Source organism: Manacus vitellinus, unplaced genomic scaffold (assembly GCF_001715985.3).
Source record: "Manacus vitellinus isolate BGI_N305 unplaced genomic scaffold, ASM171598v3 scaffold_5_pilon, whole genome shotgun sequence".
NCBI classification, from domain to species: Eukaryota; Metazoa; Chordata; class Aves; order Passeriformes; family Pipridae; genus Manacus; species Manacus vitellinus.
Window position 1 is genome coordinate 42,889,939 of NW_021940682.1, and position 22,270 is coordinate 42,912,208.

The 22,270-nt window shown below is 42.4% G+C and overlaps 1 protein-coding gene across 2 annotated transcripts in view; it reads left to right on the forward strand.

Moving 5' to 3' along the window:
- The window catches only part of ST7 (suppression of tumorigenicity 7), a 143,754-nt gene that overhangs the window by 31,185 nt on the left and 90,299 nt on the right, over window positions 1–22,270 (forward strand). The window contains exon 1 of one of the 2 annotated variants that reach the window (XM_018080577.2): window positions 6,878–7,255. The exons of the other annotated variant lie outside the window; for it this stretch is intronic. Within the exon in view, the coding sequence (XP_017936066.1) occupies window positions 7,234–7,255 (22 nt within the window). The 5' untranslated portion in view covers window positions 6,878–7,233. Of the gene's footprint in view, window positions 1–6,877; window positions 7,256–22,270 lie in introns of those variants that run through there. 2 annotated transcript variants of the gene reach the window in all.

Consider the following 22,270-nt stretch of genomic DNA (forward strand, 5'->3'; position numbering starts at 1 on the left):
TTGTGCTTTGACAGCACAGTAGTTTGCTGTGAGAGGCACTTTGTGAACCAGTAAGTGCCATGAGCTCCTAGTAAAAGTCTACTGTATATCTAAGATGTTTCCACATGGAGTTAGACTTGTGAGTCTCTGCAGTTTTCCTTTATGCTTGGTGCCAGGTGAGAAGGCTGCTGGTACAGTTCACTCTGACATGAAGTGGCAGATACCACCACCTTTTCTAATCTTATTTTCCTCTAACTGTATACCTAAGCCACTTGCTTTGATTGTTTTATTGACTCTCGGAAGCTGTTCTTTGTCAAGAAAAGCTATGATAATCAAGTTATCCAAGCATTTACTAATTTTTGTAGTTAATCTTTATTCTGAGAGAGGAATTTTAGATCTTCAGTCTACAGGGATGGCACTGCATGGAAATGGAGTGAAAACCCTGGAAAGAAGGGCTGGGACACCACCAAAGTGCTGCTTCTTGGGAAAACTGAAATCCTTAAATGACTACGATGTTGTCCAGTGAAACTAGTGCAACAGTTTCCACTGCACTTGGTTTCCCCACTGACTCTGCAACTGTGTTGTATTTATGGCTGCAGTATCAGCTCGTCCACTGTTACGCACAGGAGTGCCCACCTAGGAATGTAAAAATAAAACTCTCAATTGATTTTTTTTCCTATGGTTATGCTATGGATTCTTTTATGTCTGCTAGGGAGTGTGCTCAACACAGCACTCACCCGTCCAGCAGGGACCCTCCTACCTTGTTCTGTGCATATTCCCTTGAGGGCTTAGTCATCCTTAATTTTTCCCGTATGTACGATGAAATCATGGCTATTTGTAATGTCAGACTGAATGTTCTTAGTGTGTTTACTTGGGCTGAGAAGTAGTATAAATTTGATCTTCCTCTCTCAACAGACAAAACTTTCTGCTAATCGTGAAGTTTCTGCTAATCATGAAGTTTTGGCATCAGATCAAACATTATTAATGCAGATTGTAATGCAATGTTGGCAATGTTTGCTACTCCTCTAAGTCTCTGTGACTTATTTTTATACAGATAAATTGGATATTTGTGTTTTTTCTGGGGCACACATGTTCCCTCTGATGCCAGTTTGCATGTGGTTTATTATGAGTCGACCTTAATCCTAATTTGTGATCCCTCGGAGTTACATAAAAAATGACAGTTTGTTTATAATCTGTTTTTTTAATTTGTTAACCACCTCTGTTCACTCTGACATTTGAGGCTTTCATGCGTACCTCGTGTGCAGTCCCGTGGCATAGATCCTTGGAAATGACCCTGATATTAGGATACATAAAATAAAACCCCAAAATATTTTAAGTATTTCCCTCAGTGTAGAAAATCTTTTTTCTAATATTTTATTCTTTTAAAACGGCACTTAAGTAGCTGGTGATTTAAGTTTATTTAATTTAACAACAGTGCAGATTTGGATGCTTCCTGTGTTTCTAAGTTCTCCTTGGATTGTATTGAGAAGTAGTGTCTTCTGCTGGGACATTTTTCACATACAGCAGTGGCCCCATTTCATCACACAGTTGCATGCATTTGGGACAAAAACTGCTCTCGGAATTTGATGAAGCCATTTCACATGCTCTGTTGAGCCATGGGGCTTGATATTATTGAAAAAATAACACATTTCATTTGGTTTTGATATGTCATTTGCACACAGGGAGTAGAATGTCATACTGTGTTGGTAACTGTCTATTTGTGGGTAAACAGTTCTGTGTTTAAAAGGAAACGAACCAAACTGAAAACCAACAAAACAAAAGAGAGGTGAATCATCATTCTGATCTTTTGGCAGTGTTATACAGAAGGTGAGTTATACTCTGCCACTTACAAAATAATACTGCCTTTTTTACTAGTCTCACATTGAATATTGTAAGGTAAGTTGTTGAAAATGGACTGTTTGTTCTGTATCCTCTGTTGCAGGGAATGGGAATACCGTTCTGTTCTGTCACTCCCTGTTACTGGATGCCAGATAGGCAAGTAGAGTCCAGGGGCGAAATAGATACTCTGTTGCTCAGTATCTCGAGGCTGTATTGCCTACAGAAGTTCCTGGTTCCTATGAGAAGGCAGAAGCCAAAGATTTGGGGGTTCTTCAATATCTTAAGTCTAAGAAGGAGCAAACACTGAGTCCTCTGAAGAGAGCTTGACACCTGCCTATGATCTACAGTCTCAGTCGTACTCTAGAATTAGGTACTTAACCTGGGCTAATATTTTCTTATTTTCTTTCTAGTATGCAGTATTCTTTACTTACAGCTTTCTGTGTGTAGTACTTTACCATTTCATACTTGCTGAAGCTTCATGTCCATTAGATGTGCTCCAGATGGCTGGGTGGCCTGGGAGAGGCAGAACACACAGAACTTCCACTGTTAATTGCAGAGCATCTGCTGCTTCATGCCCATGGTAAATGGCTTGCAGTAATCATCTACAGAGCTGTGCTGAAGCGAAGATCTTCGTTAAAAGTGAAGTTGAAAGGCATTACAATGTAATAATTGGCTATTATGGTTCATTGTATCTCTTCTTTAAAAAGCAATCTGTCTTTTGAACTTCATCTCTCAGATGAGGACCAACACAGACATAAAAAGATTTTTTTTGGTGGCAAAAAGTTCTTGATCTTCAGTCTGTCTTGTTACTTATGTGTATATACATGTATATGTTTACTCAAAAAGCTTAGTTCTTCCAGGCATTAATTGCCTAAAAATACTAGAGAAAAAGAATTTTTACATGAAATGGCTTTGCATAAATGAAATATGGACTGCACAGAAATATTTGAAAAATCAACACAAGAGCAAATAATAATAAAAAAAACCATCCCTGCCGTCAGTCTGGTGTAAAATCCTTTTTCTATGTTAAACAGGACAAAGGTCTTGACTTCTTTTCTGCTAACAGTCTCCTTCCTTTCTGTGCCAACCTAACAAGGGAACTGCAAGTTGCAAATAAGGAATGTGGGTGGAAAACCTTGAACAAAAGATGATAAGAGCAGGCTATGAGGAGAACACTGAGGACTTCCAGACAGCTCAGATGTTCAAGGATATTTTTCACTATCTAGCCAGTCCCCTTGCCTCCATGTCTTGGCTGCCTGGTGTGGTCTTGTCTCAGCCACCTGCCTCAGTCCCTGGGCTGCTCCTTGCTGTCCAGCCTGTCTCCTGGTGAAAACATGCTGGCGTTTCCACAAATGAAGAACTTCAGACATTTTGTTCCAGTGGAACATGCTTTTCTTGGCTCTCCTTGGCTCTGAATGCTGTGTAATCCAAGCTGGCGGACCCCACTCAACTTCTGCCCCACTGCCCACTTTCCTACCAGAAAGGGCTTGTCAGGGCTGTCCTCCAGGAGCAGGCTAGCCCTGCTCCTTTTCCCTGTGGCCATGGCTCCAAAGTTACCTTCTGGGACACTGGCTTCATGTATTGATAGAGGTATTGGACAACACCTCTGCATCGGGGACTCTGTCATAGCATCAGTGCAGGCTATTTGCCTTGGTTCTTTGGGGGCTTGTACCTTAAATAACGTGACCCTGGAAGATGAGAAGCTGAAGTTGTTGCACCACACTAGATTACACTGGTGTAATCACAATGTCAACTTTTTCACCAAGGATGTCTATTAAAGATAATTAAGGGTCAGCAGAGTTGAGCAAAAGAAGGCCAGAGAAAGTGTAAAGCCAAAGAGCTGTAGCTTCGTAAGGCGTGCTGCTCTTTGGCTTCATTTTTCTATAGAGCATGAAAAAACACCTTTGCTGTATTTTGTGGGTGCCATGGTGATCAATAATTGGCATGGCAGCTGTTGCCAGAACTGACAAAACTGACAGAAGCTGGAGGTTGTCACAGTGTGAGTGGCTGAGGGTCTCACTGAGTTTTTAGGAGGGAACTAAGTAACATTACTAGAGGCAAAATAAATTCGTTCTGGGTGTTGCTGAATGGTCTGGACTCACTGCACAGTCACTTAGAGGTTTCCAATAGCTCCTTAAATGCATTAAATTTTTTAATGTCTTAAGAAAAGTTCAGTTTTCAGGCATTACAAAACTTACAGAACTGGGGACTTGGAAAATAAAGCCAAGTTTAACTAGTAAAAATCCTTACCCACCTTTGAGGCCTATTGAGATTATCCTGTACTTCCCCTCTAGAGACTCAAAGGTGTGGGACCTGTTCCCTTGCCCTGGGGGGAGTCAGCTGAGACTTCCCCTGTCTAGGTGAGCTACTCAGGGCAGGAGAACCTCACAGGTGGGAGGGACTCATTTCCTATTCCCAGAGTTTCTCCTGTGAAAAAGGAGGTTAAGTGCAAAATGAAATGTTTCTCTAGTGACGAAAGAATAAAGATTTATGCTTTAGTAGATCAGCATAAGGCACGTGTACAAATCTACCTCACTTGGTATTCAGATTTTCTGCTTGCACTGTCTTTATAGAGAGAAATTACTTCAAAGCAGAAATTTACATTTGTATAAAAAATTTAACATTTCATTATCCAGCTTCATTATTAAAACTCAAACTATGCTTTAGGGTTTAGACACATGTATCCCTATAAAACCAAGTAAAATATGTGTATTATTCTTCTGCAGTGATAAACTGAGGAACAAAGTAAATCTGCTCCAGGAGTGGCAATGGTTGAGAAGCACATCCCTTTCTCTGGCAAATGTGAATATAAAGGAGAGAGCTTTGCACAGCATATATTATTGCTGCTTTAAATATGCTGCTTGTGGAGAAATGTTTGGAAGGTATATTTTAAAAGAATCAGAGAAAGTTCTTCAGTGTCCTGTCATGGGTCAGCATCCCCATAAGGTACTGAACTGCCAAGCCTGACAGTAATGAAACAGATTGTTATGAAATCCTTCTAGAGATACTGCATAGGTTGTTTGGGCTTTTCAAATGCCTGTATGCGTCAGTGTAATGAGAACTTGGCAGAGGGCCTGTACTCCATGACACCTTCAAGGATGTCTTTGGAAAAACCCTGAGGTTTTGCATCTTCCTTGGAAAACAATGCTGTGGAAAGGTCCGATCTGCTCATCAGAGCAGAACTTATTCTTCAGCCATTGCAGGAGTGCACTTGGGTTTTTGTTCCAGAGAGTTGTGTTTAAGATGCTTTGAGGATTACTAGTACATAATAGACAGGTTTCTTTTGTGAACTTGCCTCAGTTGCTGGAAAGCCCAGCCAGGACACTTGTTTTGTTCAATGCACCACAGCTTCTTATCAACCTGTTTTGACAGAAGAAGGTGTTACCCGCTCCAAATAGTCAAAATAACTAATTCAGCTCTGGGAACGGCAAAGCTACAGTCCTTGTCAGAGGATTTGTGCCACTGTCATTATAGTCAAAACCAATTTGGACACGGCTTCCCAGTGCTGAGCACGCACGTGACTGCAAATATTCATGACTGTTAATAGCCAGGCTGTTAATTCAGGTGCTTAGGTACAGATTTGAGGACATCTGGTTAATTTATGACATTTGTGGGTTGATTTGAGTTACCATTCACTGGCATCCTGTCTGCCGGTGGAGAGACTAAAAGCTGCCTGTTAGAAAGTGTGTTGCAAGATGTCACCCCAGGGTATGGCCTCTCCCATGGCTTTGTTCCAGAGATGAAATACAGTTAAATGCTCCCATGAGCCTAGTGGTCCTAAATATTCTCATGGTGTGTGCAGAACACAAAGGGACTGTTAACATCTGAGCCATCAACTCCCTGGTTCCGTAATGATTTCAGCACACTGAGATCCTCAGGTGGCAGGTCCTCCCAGCCTTCAGTAGTACTTGTTTTTCCAGCCTGCTGCTGATGGTGGCATTGTGTATTTTGCAAACAGCACAAACCCCCTTGGCACGTGGAGCAGCAGGATTGTTTGGAATTGTTAACCCACAAAACCTGAGAAATGGGAGGGGGTGGTTGTTTTCCTTTAAATGCTTCACTTAATGGACCTACATCTGCCTCCTTTCTCCTCATCCACCAGCAGTACTTTCCAGTCTTTGCCATCTTGGGAACTGCACATATGTGTTCGGTGAGACTTGGCAGAATTGTTCTTTGTTTTACCCCCTCCAGACAGCCATGGATAGCCCCCAATGTCTGGTAGTTTCTAACCATCAACTTACTACCTTGGCTGCCCTCACCAGCATAAGGCAGGCAAATTCCTATTGTCTGTGAGAGGACTGAAGGAGCTAGCTTAGGGCTTTGTTTCTATGTTTGAACATTTTTCAATTACTGAGTGTCAGAAAAAAAAGAAACTCAAAGAAATTCAGTACACTAAAAATGCACTTGCAGAGGCTAACAAACGCTAGATCTAAATGGTTTAGAATAATAAAGAAGAAATAAGGAAAATATTTCTTTGGTTGCTAGGATGCCTTTTTATCATTGAATTCAGTTAGTGGTTTTATTTTTATTTAGATGTATGACTTATTATTGTGGTTAGAGCATTGTTGCGTGTATTCTGAGAATAAATCTAAGTAAATGAGACAGTTGGATAACACTTTGATGTGAAAATTAGGTTTGAAATGTAGATTGGCCCAGAATTTTAATATTTATTTGAAGGAAAAATAATAAAGAGAGTTAATGATAGAAATTTGTGGTTGTTCTTTATTGGAAATGGTATAAGTGGTATTTACTAGGGATATGTGTCCCTGAAATTTATTCCATTAGCACAGAGACACTTTGCATCTCGTGCAGCTGAGAAAAGTAGAGCGAATTCCAGGCAGATATTTTCCTGCTAGCATTACAGCTCCGCGTGGGAGCTTTAGCATCACGGAGGGAAATATAGGTCTGGCTCTTTGTCTTCTGCTTTTTGTGACAAAGGAATTCCCATCTGAATCGCTCTGCTCTGTCCAAGCCCCCTCCGAGCCTCTGGGTTAGCAGCAGTCAGTCTTTGCAGTGTTCTGACGTCATCCCGTGTGTGCATAAGCTCCGCTATTGTCTTACGGCGAGCAGGGCTGGGGATTGCAGTATCTGGTGGCTGATACCTATTCCTGCCTGCCGGTATCACGGAAAGGACGCTAGCCTGCCCTTATCACTCGGATTTAAAACAGAAGCTCCTGGTTTTTGCTTCCTGAAGAAGGACCTTCACTGCGGTTGCAAGGAAAAGCTGTCTGCGGTGTTGAGCAGAGGACGGGAGAGGAGGAGAGAGAAGAATCTGGCAGCTTGGATAGCCTGGACTGCATTGTCTGGCTTCATGACCCCTGCTGCGTAGCAGTCTCATCCCTACTCTCATACACTCCCTCTGTCTTCCACTCTTTTCTTCTTTGCTTTTTAAAATAGCAGCATCTGGGGAGAGCCATGTTTGGCACTGAATCTTCATGTAAGTAAATGCATCCCACTTACATCCTTTTTCTGTTGAGTACAGGGCTTGTTTTCCTCACTCTACCCACCGCGTTTGCATTCTCTTTGCTGTAGGTCGTGGGCTAAAAGCTGTGGTCCTTGCCTGTTTGAGAAGGGATGAAAAATGCCAGAGGGGAAGCATTTACCTCCTTATTGTGGGTACATCCTCGATACAAGCAGCAAGACAGCATAGGGCTGTCAGCACTGCTGAATTCAGGCCACTGAAAGATGGGGGGAAAAGGCAGTTTTGCTTGAATGTGTCAATAGATAAGATTGCATCTGTCAATGACCAGGAGTTGCAAACACTCTTAATGAATGCACTAGTCAGATGATATGTTTGGGGATTGTAAATGCTGCAGTATTAGATGGGCGAGAGGTTGGGGAGAGTGATTTAACCTGCAGGTTAAATTTGCTTCATTTTTGTGTCTGGGAAAAAGGAGGCTTGTATGCAATCCCTCTTGTAACTACAGAATCCAAAATTAAATTGGGTGGAATTCTAAATATGAGGTGAAAAATGCAAAATAATAGGATCATTTATTTGTTTCTTCCTGATCTTTGTTCTGGAAAATCTTAGCTGAGGCAGTATAATAGCAGTGCAGTATAATAGCAGTGCAGATGCATGTCACTGAAAGCAAGCCAGTTCTGCTTCAGTGGGAACAACAATTACCTACCTGGCAAATCTGTCCAGGAGGAAGGCTGGGGGTTTATGTATAAATAATGCTGCTGGTGACAGTGTGGCTGTGTGGAGACCAGTCTGATCCAGTGATTATTGGGTGACTGAAAAATAGAAAACAGTCGGTTCACGCTGTATTTTGTGCACAAAATAGTACTGTATGTTGAAAACATGTCTCATTTGAATATGAAGTGGTGGCTTTTATAGAGCATTATACCATGCAGTGAGGTGTAATGTCTCCATGCACTTAGGCTGGGACCCGTTCTGTGTCTTGGCTCTTCCTGGGAAGTGGCAAGAGCATCGGAATACCTCATAGTCACATCCTCCTGGCTGTCAAACCCCTTGCTCCCAAAGGGTTAATTGGTCCTGTCACCTGGTTCTGGTAGCTCCCCCTCTCCTCTGCCACCTGGTCATGGTCAAGGTCAGGCAGGACAAAAACAAAATTTGCCTTTAGATTTCTTTTGTTTGGGGACGAATTTTTCATGCACAGTTGTAAACATGTTTGCAGCTCTGGGTCAGCGGAGCATGAGCAGAGATGCCAAATGTAGCTGCGTCTATTTCTGCCCTGCCAGATCTGTGAGCCCCAGCCTCTCTATCCATGGGCTCTCTGTCTGCAAAATGCACAGAACGTGCTCTGAGATAAAATCAGTGCCCCACCTGCCCTCTTGCAGAAAGGTATAGTGCTTACTCAGATTGTTCAGTCTTGTTCATTTTCTTGGGTTACAAGGCGCATTGGCTAAAATCACTGGCTTGTGCACAAGCAGCTGTGGCTGTTTTTGTTTCCATGGTTCCCACAATTTAGGAAAGGGTGATGGGAGCTTCCGTGACAGCCACTACCTGTTTCCAAGAGAGGTCTACAAACATTATTTGCTTTTAATAAAAGGGTTAAGCAGAACATGGCTAGTTGCCATCGATTCGAGCAGAGGCTGTGGTTGGTCTCTGCCTACAGTCCCTGGCCTGACGAAGAGAAGGGCAGTGTGGTGGCCTCGCCTTTGTTCAGAACAACTCCCATACGCCTCTGCTCAGGCCTGGACCTCCTGCCCAAGAGTTCCTCTGAAAATTGGACAGGCTGCCCCATTGCCTACTGCTGCCAGGTGCTGGCAGGCGGGAGGAGAGTGGAGTTACTGGTGCTGCCCCCCTGCACACCTGCCTGCACAGGCCAGTCCTTGCGTAACCAGCCCTGCCCACACCACTGCTGGAGGCAGAGCCGGTTTGCTTTCAAAGACAGAAGATAGTATCAAAATTATTTTAATCAGAATGCAGTCACAGCTAAGAGGTTTTTGGTCTTCCCTTTCCTCCTGTCTTTTTCGTATTTCCAGGCCATCAAATGATAACAGTGGTACTAATTGTTAATGTTTCTATCTGGCTAGAACATAAAGTAATACAAAATAAAATAAAAATATTCAGATCATCTGGACCTTGAAAATACAACAGACGCCCTTGCTGCTGCTATCCAAAAAGCATAAAATGAACAGATTTCAGTTTTTTTAATCCTGCTGTTTACACATAGTGTTTAGGATTTTATTTCTCTTCTGTCTGATTAAAAAAACAAGAAAAATGGTCAGAAGCAAATACTGGTTCAGAACCTTTAGTCTGTCACTCAGTAGCAAAATATTTTAAATGTCAAACCAACTCTCAAATCCTGGTCTTTCTTTTTGCTTGTAGCAGCAGTCAGAAGGGCAGTAAAAGATAGTCTGAGGGCTGTTGTAGGAACAGGCATCTGCTTATCACCTCCTGGGTGGAGGGAAAGACAAACAGCCAGTGACGCCGGCCCATAAAGGGGGATAAGGCAGCAGGCAATGCACAAACATCTGCTGACACTCCAGCGCATGATGAGCAAGGATAGAGAGTGCAAAGCAGAAAACCCAGGAAGTGTCTGTGGAAGGGTTGCACTGTGGCAGAGTACTTGCTGTACGGTCATGGTCATTTTTTTCCATTGGTCACATGTCCTCTTTATAATCCCCACAGGAAACATATGCGCCAGAGACCCTTCGTCTTCGGTGCTTTTGTGCTGATCCACTGTCAGACATGCTGCTGGGGCAGTGTCAGGGGGCTGTGTGCATGAGGAGGCAGCTGTCCATCCCACACCACCCCTCCTGCTGACCTGACAGATTTTTCTGATTTCCATAATAGTTTCACATTCTGGAGGGAGTGAATAAAATCTGCTTTGATAAAGCTTGAGTTGAGAATTAAGTCTTTTTGAAGCTGAAATAGTGTTACAGTGCTGCCCTGAAGCTGGGAAGTGATGGGGCTCTGAACAAGTGACAGGCTGGTCCTCATGAGAAGGACACCCTCAGCTCAGGGAGAAGAGGTGATCCCAAACCTAGCAGAAATAACCAGCAAGCATACCTTGTCTAACTAGGAATACTGTCAGTTGCAGGTCTATATGAGAGACAATACAAGCACAAATTAAATGAAAATGTGAGAGCAGTCACAGTTGGTGGGACTTAGCAGTGGTAGGGGAGGTCAGGGGAATGCAACTCCATCAAGTCTGTCTGTATATTGGTAAGGAATGGGACAGGATGCAGTTCAGAGCCTATAAAGCAAGCAGAGAGGCTCAGAGAGCCATTTCATGTGTGTCTGAGAATGTGCACCATGCATATGTGCTTCAGATACCGCAGAGAAACTCAGTAGGAAGCTGCGAGGGAGGGAATCACACCCATTCATGCTGCTTGCCCTGGTGGTGTTAAAAGGACCGAGGTGCATGCTGTGGAAGTCTGAGGTGATGTTCTCAATGCTGCTATGTTTGTTCATGCTGGGGCGTTTTAACCTAACAGCAGTGCTGAACTGTGAGGGTTATATGGGAGGTTGTCTGGGAAGTACTCTTCCAGCCTGGGCTGTTTGAGAGATGCTCATGGTGGTCCCTGCCTGATAGATCAGCAGCTGCACTCTGGAAAGCAGAAGGACTCTGGACCAAATGAGGGCTGACCAAAGGGCTGGAGAAATACAAAACCAAAGGCCATCTGGAGCTTTCCTCTGCCGTGAGGCTAATGCTGGAATGCTGCTCTCTGGGGGGAGGCTGAGGACGGCTGTGGAGAAGGGGAAAGCTTGCCCACTTAAGTGTGCCAGGAAAAACTGCTGTGCTTGCTCAGGCGCACTGTACTGTCTTCTGCTCTGTCTGTTCAGGAGGTACCTTTGTTCCTAGGCATTTTTTTCCCAAACTCTCTTCCAGCCAAAATGTAATAAATGGCAAAGGTTACACCAAGAGAATTGATTTTATGGCGTCAGAAAAGTAGTTTTACAAATCCCTGCAAAACATCAGCAGCCAACAGTGGAGAAATCGGAGACCTTAGCATCAGATATTGAGAGCCAGAACAATCTGATCAGTATGGGTGCTGCCATCCTGGGCTGATGTGCCTGCCTCCTCTGTTTTCAGCACTGGTACTCACCCCATCTGTGGGAAAATGAGCCAAAACCTGACCACTTTTGCAGGTAGTTTTGAGCATCTTGGCTCCCCAGGATGGTTCATGGGGTGGTTAAGTGAGCAGCAGCAAAAGGGAGGGTGCAACATGATTGTTGAAACTCTGGTGGGATGCCTTGGCAAGACTGGGCTCCACTGAACCAGCAGATGACCAAAATGCTCCTTTTTTGAGCATAAATAGCCCACTGCCATCCTAAAAGGCCAAGACCAGCAAGTAGCGGTAAGTATAGCCACAATTCCACAGTGATGTCACACTGGTTTCTCAGGCAACAGTACATCAAAGAGAGGTTATAGGAAAGTACCAGAAACTGTAACTTTAAACCAGTGTATTTGGCTGCTGAGATTCCCGTTGTTGCCCACAGAGTCAGGACTTTTGAAAAAATTTCAGAACCAGGTCAAAATGAGGCTTGGCTACAGCAGTATCAGATGCCAGAGTAAACTTGGGTTATGAAAGGGATTGAGATTACAGAAGCTGTAATAAACTTGGCAAATGCATCAGTGAAATTTCAAGGTATTTGGAGAGAAAATGTAGTCTCACCTTCCACTTACAGTAGATTTTGAGGATTTACCGAGTGCTAGTATTGTTATTTTCTAAATGAATGCATATTTTTAAAGTACAAACCTGAGATAAGATAGGGTTCTGCAGGTTCTGTAAATCCCTTGGCCCTACCACTTTATTAGATGCCTGAGGTATGGTCTCCAAGGCTTAACTGCATGTTCAGGAGGACAGGAGATTGAAGTGCAGCCCTCCTACTCCGGCAGCACGAATGGCAATTTGAATTCACTGTGTTGAGCTGTTCACAAGCACTGTCAGAAGAGTTTAAGTGCACCTTGTCCTTTCTTCCTCCACAAAGAAGAAGTGAACTGAGACATCTCACAGGCTGGATCTGACTCATGAATTTGACAGTCTTTGGTAGTTTGTCTCTTGCAGCCCTGGATCCCCTTTCCTATCTTGTTTAGAGGTTGCAAGGGTCTGATGTAGAGTTACTGAACACAGTGCTAGTCTCCCATGTAGCTGTGTCCACACATGAGCTTCTGGAATGGGGAAGAAATCTGAAGGTACATGAAGTGAATAGGTAACCTTTTGCTTGTCAGATCATTTGGTCTTTGCCATAGTTGAAAACATGAGCTATAATTAGTGGACAGGTCTGTGATGGGTCAAAGATGACAAAAGGTCTTTCAGATTTAAGATAAAAATCATAGAATAATTTAGATTTGGGGGGACCATCACTTCCCTCAAAGCAGGACCAATCTCCAAGTTAGAGCCAGTGACGGATATGAGCTGAATCAATTGACATGTTTGCAAAATGTTATGAGATCAAAACAAGCTTCAGCTTTGACCAGTTTAATTTACAGGACCAGAAATAGGGATAAATCCTCATACCCAAGGACAACTGAAAGATTATTAGAGTCCCTTTGGGCTGTGTGACCTAGATAGGAAGTGCAGTATAAGCAGTGAGAGCTCTGTCGTATTATTTGAGCTGGGGTAAAAGCAGTAGTGTTTCATTGTAATTTAGGGATAATTAATTGTCATGCCTGGAAAAAAAACTTATTCACAGAAGAATCTAAGTAATCTCTTTTTGTTTGAGCTAGAATCCCCTGCTTGATCCCTCAAGCGCCAGGAAAAGGTCTGTAAAGTGCTATGAAAAAAGCACGTGGGATTCAGAGAGACAGAGTATTCCAGATTTTCTAGACTAATGGATATCTTTTCCATTTGGTGAAAATGCTGATGGGATGTCACTGTTTAGATCCTGTCATATAAAGGTTACTATCTATAATGGGAGATTAAAGAATCTTAAAAATGCCAATATGTTCCCTATTGAAAAAGACAGAATGCTATATTAGCCAAATAAGCTGTAAAACTACAGAGAAAAAACACTTGCTACCCAGAATCTGGTGTAGCTCAGTGAAAAATTGTCTGACTTTGCTGTGTTTGGTCAAGGTGAAACTTACACTGAGAGATCAACTTAAGATGCTGAGAAATTGAGAGTGGAAGTGAACCCGTATTTTGCCTAGACCAGGAAATGTACCATTGCTTCCCAAAACTAGATGGAATTAGTATTTTAGGACTTCCTAGCTCTCTCTATTTCATTTGGAAATGATGTTTGTCAGGTGTTTTGATCAGTACAGGGGAAGGAAAACTCTTGTGAAACTACATGGCAGCAATACAAAATTAAAGTATGACATGTTTGACCTCTTTTGTGAAACTGAGTGACTGGGAAGGTCTTCCTTGGTGCATACTTTGAGGGTTGCTGAGATAGTGTTTCAGCCTAGATAGAGGAGGAGCCTCAGGTGAAAATGATACAAAGTTGGTGAGCTTGTCAGAGAAAGTATATAGCTATGGTGGGGACTTTCCAACTTTGTGTAGCCCTTATGCAGTTTTTGTAAAGGTTTGACTGAACAGTGAAGAAAGATGAGAGTGGTAGGAATGAGCTCTGGATGAAAGTGGCTTGTGCTCAGAAGGACTGTAGCCTAAGAAGCCATGAGGAGATTTTGAAGATGCCAATGGAAACATGAGCCATCTCCCTTAACCTTCACATTTAACATGCCACTCACTAGCCCAGTGATTTTGCAATCTGTAAATGCTAGCTTTCATTTTACCGTTAGGAATGAGTCTAGAAAAGCTGTTGTGTATTTGGATTTCCTGCTGTACTCACTTGAGTGTGGAAGTACCCATCTTATAGCACATCAAGAAGTTTTAAGAAGATATGGTCTTGATGAGTTGTAGTTGTGCAAGTGCAGCAGAAGAAAAATATACTCAATTACATATTTTTAAAGTTCCTGGTGATGCCTTAAGCCCCTAATGGTTTTTTTTATTTTTCTAATATTTGTAAGACTGGTAAGAATTGTAGGTTTTAAAAAGCAGAAACCCCTTTCTCCCTTGTTCCTTTCCCTTGTTTACATATTCCCTAACCCTCTTACCCCATTCTATGCCTCCCATATCAAACCTACCCCTGAATTCAGTAGCAGTGTTTAGTCTTTTGTCAAGGCAAAGACCCAGACTGTTTGGAGAACAGCATATCAGGGCCTAAACCACAGACTACGGTCAAAAATTGGGTAGCTATGTGCCCTTTGTGCTCTGAAAATGGTGAAGATGAGGAAGTAGGTGGTCCCAAAAAGACCCCAGACCCAATTCTCAGGGGAAGGGCCCAGGGCAGACCAGAGGAAGGGCCAAAGGGTGGACACATCTGGGATTGGATGGATAATGTTATAAAATGTAACCTCTCAGGCACGGCCTGCGCGCGCGCGTCTTATATCACCTACTGCCTTGGCAAATAAACCCTTTCTTATCTCACCCCTAATTAACTGCTCCGGAGATTTTTTCAGCACCAAAATACACAGGCAACACTGGATGGGAATAGAAAAAGGAGACTAGATATTTTTAACTTCATGTATTTGCTGCATTTTTTAACAGTAAGGGATTGTATGATGAGGGCACTGCTAGAAAGCAAATCCTGAGGGGAACGGCATCTATTACAGCTCCATGGAAGTCAGAAAATGGCAGTGGACTCTACTTGTAAGACCTGTGCTAAAAGAAAAGTAAAAACTTATGCAAGAAGATAACATCCCAGGCAGAACCTCAACTGTATAAATCGCTGGCTTATGGATACCTAACACGAGTGACACTGACTCTGAACTGACTTAGCACAATTAAAATATTGCTGGTCACAAAAGAAGAGAAAAGCATTATAATTAGCAGTACTGAAAGATGCTAAAAAGGTATATTTAACATTTTAAAAAGGACCTGAATGTGGAAGATATTGGCACTAACCTTTTTTCCTCTCAACTGCATTCATTACTGTCATTAGTAAAGTATTTAGGACTGTTGCAGTGGCAGTAAATTGTGCCGCTGTATTTGCATCAGAGTAGGTAGTAATGAGTCACTCAAACTATCAGCTGATAAAATACTCTCAGACTTTAATTTAAGTTATCAAAGAATACAGTAGATGAGAAATGTCAACTAGCTGGTCAAGTTGTATGTGAAGATCTCATGAAGTGCTTTGTCATCCACAAGCAGTCTAGCTGCAAAGCCCTGGAAGTTTTAAAGGCAATGGTTGGAGGCAAAGGCCTGCTAGAGGGTTAAATGAGCCAGGGAAAATGTTCCTCTGACTGCAACATGCATCAGCCTGACTGTTCCCTGCATCCTCTGCTGCTTGCGTGGTCTGCAATGATAACTTTAGATAAGCTGTTCAGAGCGAATAATCGATTGATAATCGAGCTGCTTGTGCAGATGGATGGAGAAAAGCTCCAAATGATGGAAATGAGCAGCCAGATTAAAAAGCAACAAGATCTAAACTGTAAGGATCACATTCAAGAGTGGAAGTTCCTCCAGGAACCCACGGAAGTGTGAGAGGCCTAACACATGAACATCACACAGGAGCATAACGTGTCTTTGGTCACAGGACAGGAGTGGTTCTCTGTGCGGGAGCGGATTCCTCTACAATTGTTGACCTGCTAGAGATATCTCTCTGCAACTTTGACTGGAGTGTTCTGATAGCACAAGGAGATAGCAATGGGATGAAGGATTTCTTGGGTGTTAAATAAGACATACTGCCTTATCTTTAGTGTCATTTACACTTGCCACATTGTAGTGAGACTAGGGAATATTGCCCCCACCCACAGGGATACAACAGCTACAATAACTGAGATATTAAGTTGCCTACTCAGGATAAAGCACTAGTGGTCTGTCACATCAGGCAGGGGTCCAACAGAGAATGGGCATTCAAAGGCCTTTACATGGGACCTTTTCTAAACTTATCTTCCATAGGTATAAGTATTTTCACAGCTGGGGTTCTCACTGTGCTAGGCTACACCTCCACGCCATGGAAGGTGGCACTGCTGTGGGCATTGTGCATCACAGTGACCATCTGGATGCAGAGACATTCACTTGGTCGCTCTGGGGCATTGCATGTATGCTAATGACTTAGACTCTCTGCGGGCTTGGCTGCCTGTCAGAGAGGAATGAAGCTGTAGATTTAATGAAGCTGTAGATTTCAAACAGTGCCCTGTACTGCAGCAGTTTAGTGAACTACGTGCCTGGCATTTAGTTAGGTTATGTCTTGTTTGTCTGTCTACAGTGACATTCAATTAATTCTTCCATAAAATACAGATAAATACACAGAATTACTCAAAAGGACAAAAAGAAAAGGCTCATGTTTGGACTTACCATCATCCTTAATAGTATCCCCTTAAACAGAGAGGCTCCCCTGGGGGAACAAAGAGATATGACTCTCTAATCTGGAACGTCAGCGCCGCCGCCATCACTGTAGAGCGAGTCGCTGCCGGCAGCAGCTGCTGTCTGCAGGCTGGCAGCAAATATGGGCGTCTGCATTTTCAATTATTGTCCTTTGGGACACTGGTTTGTATGTACTCCAGATTTGCTTTGGTTTAACATGAGGAAGAAAGAAGCACTCTATGTCATTGAACAATCTAACTATGGACAGAGGAGTTTAAAAGAACCTGCCAGTTCTTGTTTATGTATGTAGTATGTGTGTTTATTTATCTGTGTCTTTATTTATTTTACTTCTACAGCTGTTGTCAGTTAAAACTATTAACTGCCTTTTTTTAACAGACTAGTTTACTGAAATTAAAGTAGTTTTTTCCTAGTGAGGGAAAAGCCTGTCTCCCTATATAGCATATCATTGCTGATGAGAAGCTGTGGTCTTCCTGCTTCTTGCCAGGGAGTTCAGTGCCATGGCAGTCTGTAAATCTTGTTATTCCTGTGTGGGGGGACTCCAAAAGTTTACATATATCTGGAAACTGGACTACCCTCTCATCTCCAGAAGCATTTCAGACATACTGACAGATCAGTGTTGGAGCTATATCACGGGCGGTATGGGGAAGCCTGCATTGCAGCTGACTTAGGTGTTGCCTTATGTATAGGTAAGGGATGATCATATTATCAGGTTGGCTTTCAAAAACTATAATTTCCTCTCTAAAAATCAGCTACTGGAGGTTGCCGATTGCTTTCTGCTGATTTTTGTTTTGGTTGGTTCGTTGTTTTTTTTTTTTTAAAATTTGCTAAAATCTGTCTTTCTGAAGTTCATTCTGGAAATACCTTTCAAAGGAAAAGATGCACAGCTATTTCAACTATTAAATTCTAATCTTGAATCACAGTTGTTTGGCTGTGCTTCTGCTTTCTAGCATCCAAACTCACAAAATTGGTCTGAATAAATAATTTTGAAGAAGAAAATGAGGACAGCCAGTCAAATAATAGCAGAAGTTATCAGTGGTTATAGTCAGAATTAAATCTAATCAAAATAAACTTGTGAACAGTAATCTAAGACATTAATTGATAAAATAATTGGCAAATAAGATAATCATGATAGGACAAGAACATGACCAAGTGCCCTCTACTGGGTTAAAAACTGGCTGGATATCCAGGCCCAGAGAGTGGTGCTGAGCTGTGCCACATCCAGTTGGCAGATGATCACTAGTAGTGTTCAGGAGAGATTCAGTATTGGGCCTGGTCCTGTTTAATATCTTTATCAATGATTTGGATGAGAGGATCAAGTGCAACTTGAATAAGTTTGCTGAGTTGGGTAGGAATGTTGATCTGCTGGAGGGGAGAAAGGCTCTGCAGGAGGATCTGGACAGGCAGGATCGATGGGCCAAGGCCAACTGTATGAGATTCAATAAGGTGAAGTGCTGGGTCCTGCCCTTTGGTCACAACACCCCCATGCAGTGCTACAGGCTGAGAGAAGAGTGTCTGGAAAGAGTCCCAGCGGAAAAGGACCTGGGGGTGCTGGTCGACAGCCATCTGAACATGAACCAGCAGTGTGACCAGGTAGCCAAGAAGGCCAATGGCATCATGGCCTGTGTCAGAAATAGTGTGGCCAGCAGGACCAGGGCAGTGATTGTCCCCCTGCACTTGGCACTGGTGAGGCCACACCTTGAGTACTGTGTCCAGTTCTGGCCCCTCACTACAAGAAAGACATTGAGATGCTAGAGCGAGTTAAGAGAAGGACAACAAAGCTGGTGAAGGGTCTAGAGAGCAAGTCATATGAGAAGCAGCTGAGGGAGCTGTGGGTATTTAGCCTGAAGAAAAGGAGGCTCGGGGGAGAACTTATTGCTCTCTACAACTACCTGACCGGAGGTTGTAGCCAGATGGGAGTCAGTCTCTTTTCCCAGGCAACTACAGACAGGACCAGAGGAAATGGCCTCAAGCTGCACAAGGGGAGGTTCAGGTTGAGCATCAGGAAGAATTTCTTCATGGAAAGGGTTGTCAAGGATTGGAATGGGCTACCCAGGGAGGTGGTGGAGTCACCATCCCTGGAGGTGTTCAAGAAATGACCAGACACGGTACTTCATGCCATGGTCTAATTGACAAGGTGGTGATCAGTCAAAGGTTGAACTCAATGAACTTGAAGGTCTTTTCCAACCTAAATAATTCAATGAAGAAATATTTCAAATATTATAAAAATCAAAAATTTAATTTGCTTTCATTCCTTGCAAGAAGAATAGAGAGCTACCTATGAGCAAAAGTAGAGGTAACTTATTTTGTTCTTTATAAAGCTGCTTTTTCCAGGGCCTTTTACATGAGTCCAAGGCAAAACACAACCAACCATCATGGACTCAAGTTTTATCTGTCCAAGTGATTTCACACCAGCTGTAGCAACATGCTAATGTGCAAAAATAAGTCAAGAACAGCAGTTGTCTCACTGCAATCAAGTTTGAGTGTTAGCCATTTGCAGCTGGTCGCCTTTTCTGTGGGAACAGCGTGTCAGGGTGAGTTTGAGCCATGAGTGACTTGGCCCAAATAGGTGTTGAAAACATTTGTGCTGAATTCTTAAGAGCTTAGGCTGATTGATGAGATCAGTCTTTTCTGTGATTACTATTCTCAGAAATAGTACATCATCTCTTACAAGGTTTGTCTGGATATGTTCTGACTTAGGTTTAAATAAAAGTGTGGGGTTTTTTAAAAAAGGTTAATTAGTATGGTATAAAAAGCCCTACAGACTCTCAATTGGGACTAAATTGGGACTAAATGGGTTTCAGATTAATTGAAATAAACCTTCTTAGCTGAAATAAACTCTCTTAGCTGTAATAAGAATGTACATGAACCACTGGACAAGAATGTACATACTGCATCAAAGCAGCGCAGGCAGGTCAAAGGACTTTAAAGTAATATTCATGTAAAAATGTCATCATGATTTATTGGATTTGGTTTTAATGTCTTTCATAGTACTCCTTGTAGTTTTCAGAAACTCAAAATGAAATATCACCTTTGTTTTCTGTGTTCTCAAGTCTCTTGACAAGCATGAATGACCTTGGATAAAGGGTTTGAAGTTCGCATCTGCTGAAGATGAACTATGGTTTCCAAGCATAACAAATGAATAACCTTGTTTTCTTTCATCTTGCTGCTGTGCAGTCGGCCCTTTGGTGATATTTCTGAAAAGCTAACAATACATATTTGGAGGATGCCAAGAAAATGGGTAGTATTTCCCAACACATAGATGCAACCATGCTTTCCTTAGAGACTTGCTTGTTGAAAGAGACATGTCTCTTGTAGTAGCAGAGTCAACAATTCTGACAGCACGAGATGAGAAGGGCCACCTTAAAGTTAGGAGGATATTATTTGTGATAGTCAGCACTTAAGCCATTGTTCAAGGTAATATAAAAGTTTCTCTACACCAAACAGCCTATTGTTTATGTTCTGTTCTGTATCTAAATACCAAACTTGAGCTGGTTTTAAAACTTGAGATTCTGACAAAAAAAACAGGAATCGAGCACAACATATATTTTGCAAGCTGTTGCAAAATCAAGCACGGGCTAAGTAGCTGATCTTGGGAGACTGAAATAAACTGAAGAAGAGTGGTTGAAAACCTGAAGGAGGAGATCAGATCATCTTCGTTCTGGAACAACAAGAAAATTGAAGACGTGATAAGCTAGAAGAGAGAGGGAAGTCTGCAACATGGAAGATCTTGGAATAGTATGTTCTCGAACTGTGGGTGATTTGGAAAGTGTGAGAGCTAAAATCTCATATGCCAAATATGCATTTGGACTATATATGTGCGAGAGAGGAGGGAGGATGAGAGAAACAGTAGAAGGGGCAGATGCGAGCGCGTTTGATGGTGGAATGCTTAATCCTGCCCACCCTTCTTTGAAGAATGCTGCTGTTCCCATAAAGAAACTAAGAAACATCCTTAAAATGTAAAATGGAAATAGTAGAAAATGCTGGAAATGCCATTTAAGTGATTCTAGTAACTGAGACCATTTTAGAAATTTAAACACATCAGTATCCCTATATTCCAGTACCTAGATGAGAAGGTGAATGACAGATGATTTCCTGTACTAAATGATACTACTCGGTTCTTGACTGCTGTGGAAACGGGAGTTCATCATGTCCATAGAGCCAGGCCCCCTGCTTCTGCTTGGAATGGGAAAACAGGACAGTGTCTCTAGGACTGGGGTGGTGAAGCTGCAGTGACCAAGGTGATCCAGGGCTGGAGGGGTTGACACAACTCCTACTTTATTTTCAAATCTTTCAAAGTTTGGAGTGGAGGTAAGCTCCATTTTCCTTCTCCAGTGACAGCTGATGGCTGCTTTTGTAATTTTCCCTGGGTCTGTCAATCCTGACTGTGGTCTGTTTTACTGAAAGCACCAGTTGAGTAGCCAAGCATTTGCTTTTGTTCCCAAGTGGTTCCCTCTTCAATACTGGAAGTAATCTATGCTGTTACAAAATGGGTGGGAACCCAGGCTGTAGTCTTGTTCCCTGGTCAGTGCAGCCTGCCATTTGAAGCTGGGTTAATAATGGGATGGATGTGAGTTAACAGCATACTTAGCAGGAAAGAACAGAACCAGGATGGGGTGGAACCAGGGGAGAGAAGAAAGCACCTGATGCTGTTTTGTTTGAGCCTGGTGTGCTCCTAATCCTGCTGGCCATTCAGCCTTGATGGTAGCAATAAGCCCGAGTACCAGCTGTGCCTTCTCATGGGCTGCCATGCTATTTTCGGCTCCTGTGAAAATGAGGCATTTCTGGTTTTTTTCTTTTTCTTTCTCTAATGAACAAGTGAGTACAGCAAATGCATCTATGCCTTCCTTAGTGATGTCTCCTCTCCTTTTAGCTGCATCTACTGTAAGGTCCCTTTCAGTCCGTTACTTGCTTTAGATCTAGCGCCTTGTAGTTCAGAGAAAATAGTATCTGTTTGTTGATGAATTCTCTTGCAGCTTCCTGCAGTTCCATCTCTTGTAGTTTAGAACTTGGATTTCTGAGCATAGGCATAGTTACCCATTCAGCATTGCCAGTGTGGCCCCACGGAGACTTTCCTACATAATTTTCCCTTTACTCTGAAAAATCTCTTATTTGCAGAATATATATTACGAATGTACTAAAGAGCTATCTCAATTTTTCTCCCTATTTTTTAGAACTCTAGAGATGATAGTGGAGAAAATGACCGAACATGCCGTGTTTCATGTTCTGTACAATCACTTCCAAGAGTTGGTGTTTCAGGTTCTTCTGGGACATAAAGTCTTTACAGTCCTCAGCTGTAAAAAGCTCAATGATCTCCTTTCTATTACAGCCCAGATAGCATGCCAGAGAGGTTGCTTGAGCATAAAAAGGTGCACTAAATTAATTCAATAAATCTAAAAAAATACATTTATTGGTTTGTTGTGGACAGATCAGGTTTAAAAAACATGCTTTGCTACAGAGAGGGCTTAGCTAGGTCTTTGGCATGAATGAGTCAAAGCGTCTGAAGTATAGGTAGCCAAAAGGTACATGTGTATTTTCAATTAACAAATACGCTCTGAGTATTTTGAAAGTGGATATAAATCTGTTCTGAAGCTGAAAGACTTATTATTTTTTCATATAATCCCTGAAATGGTAAGAAAGATAAATAAGATGATCTCAAGCTTGTCCTCCTGGAGAAGGGAAGCAAACAGAGAGCTAAAGAAAATAG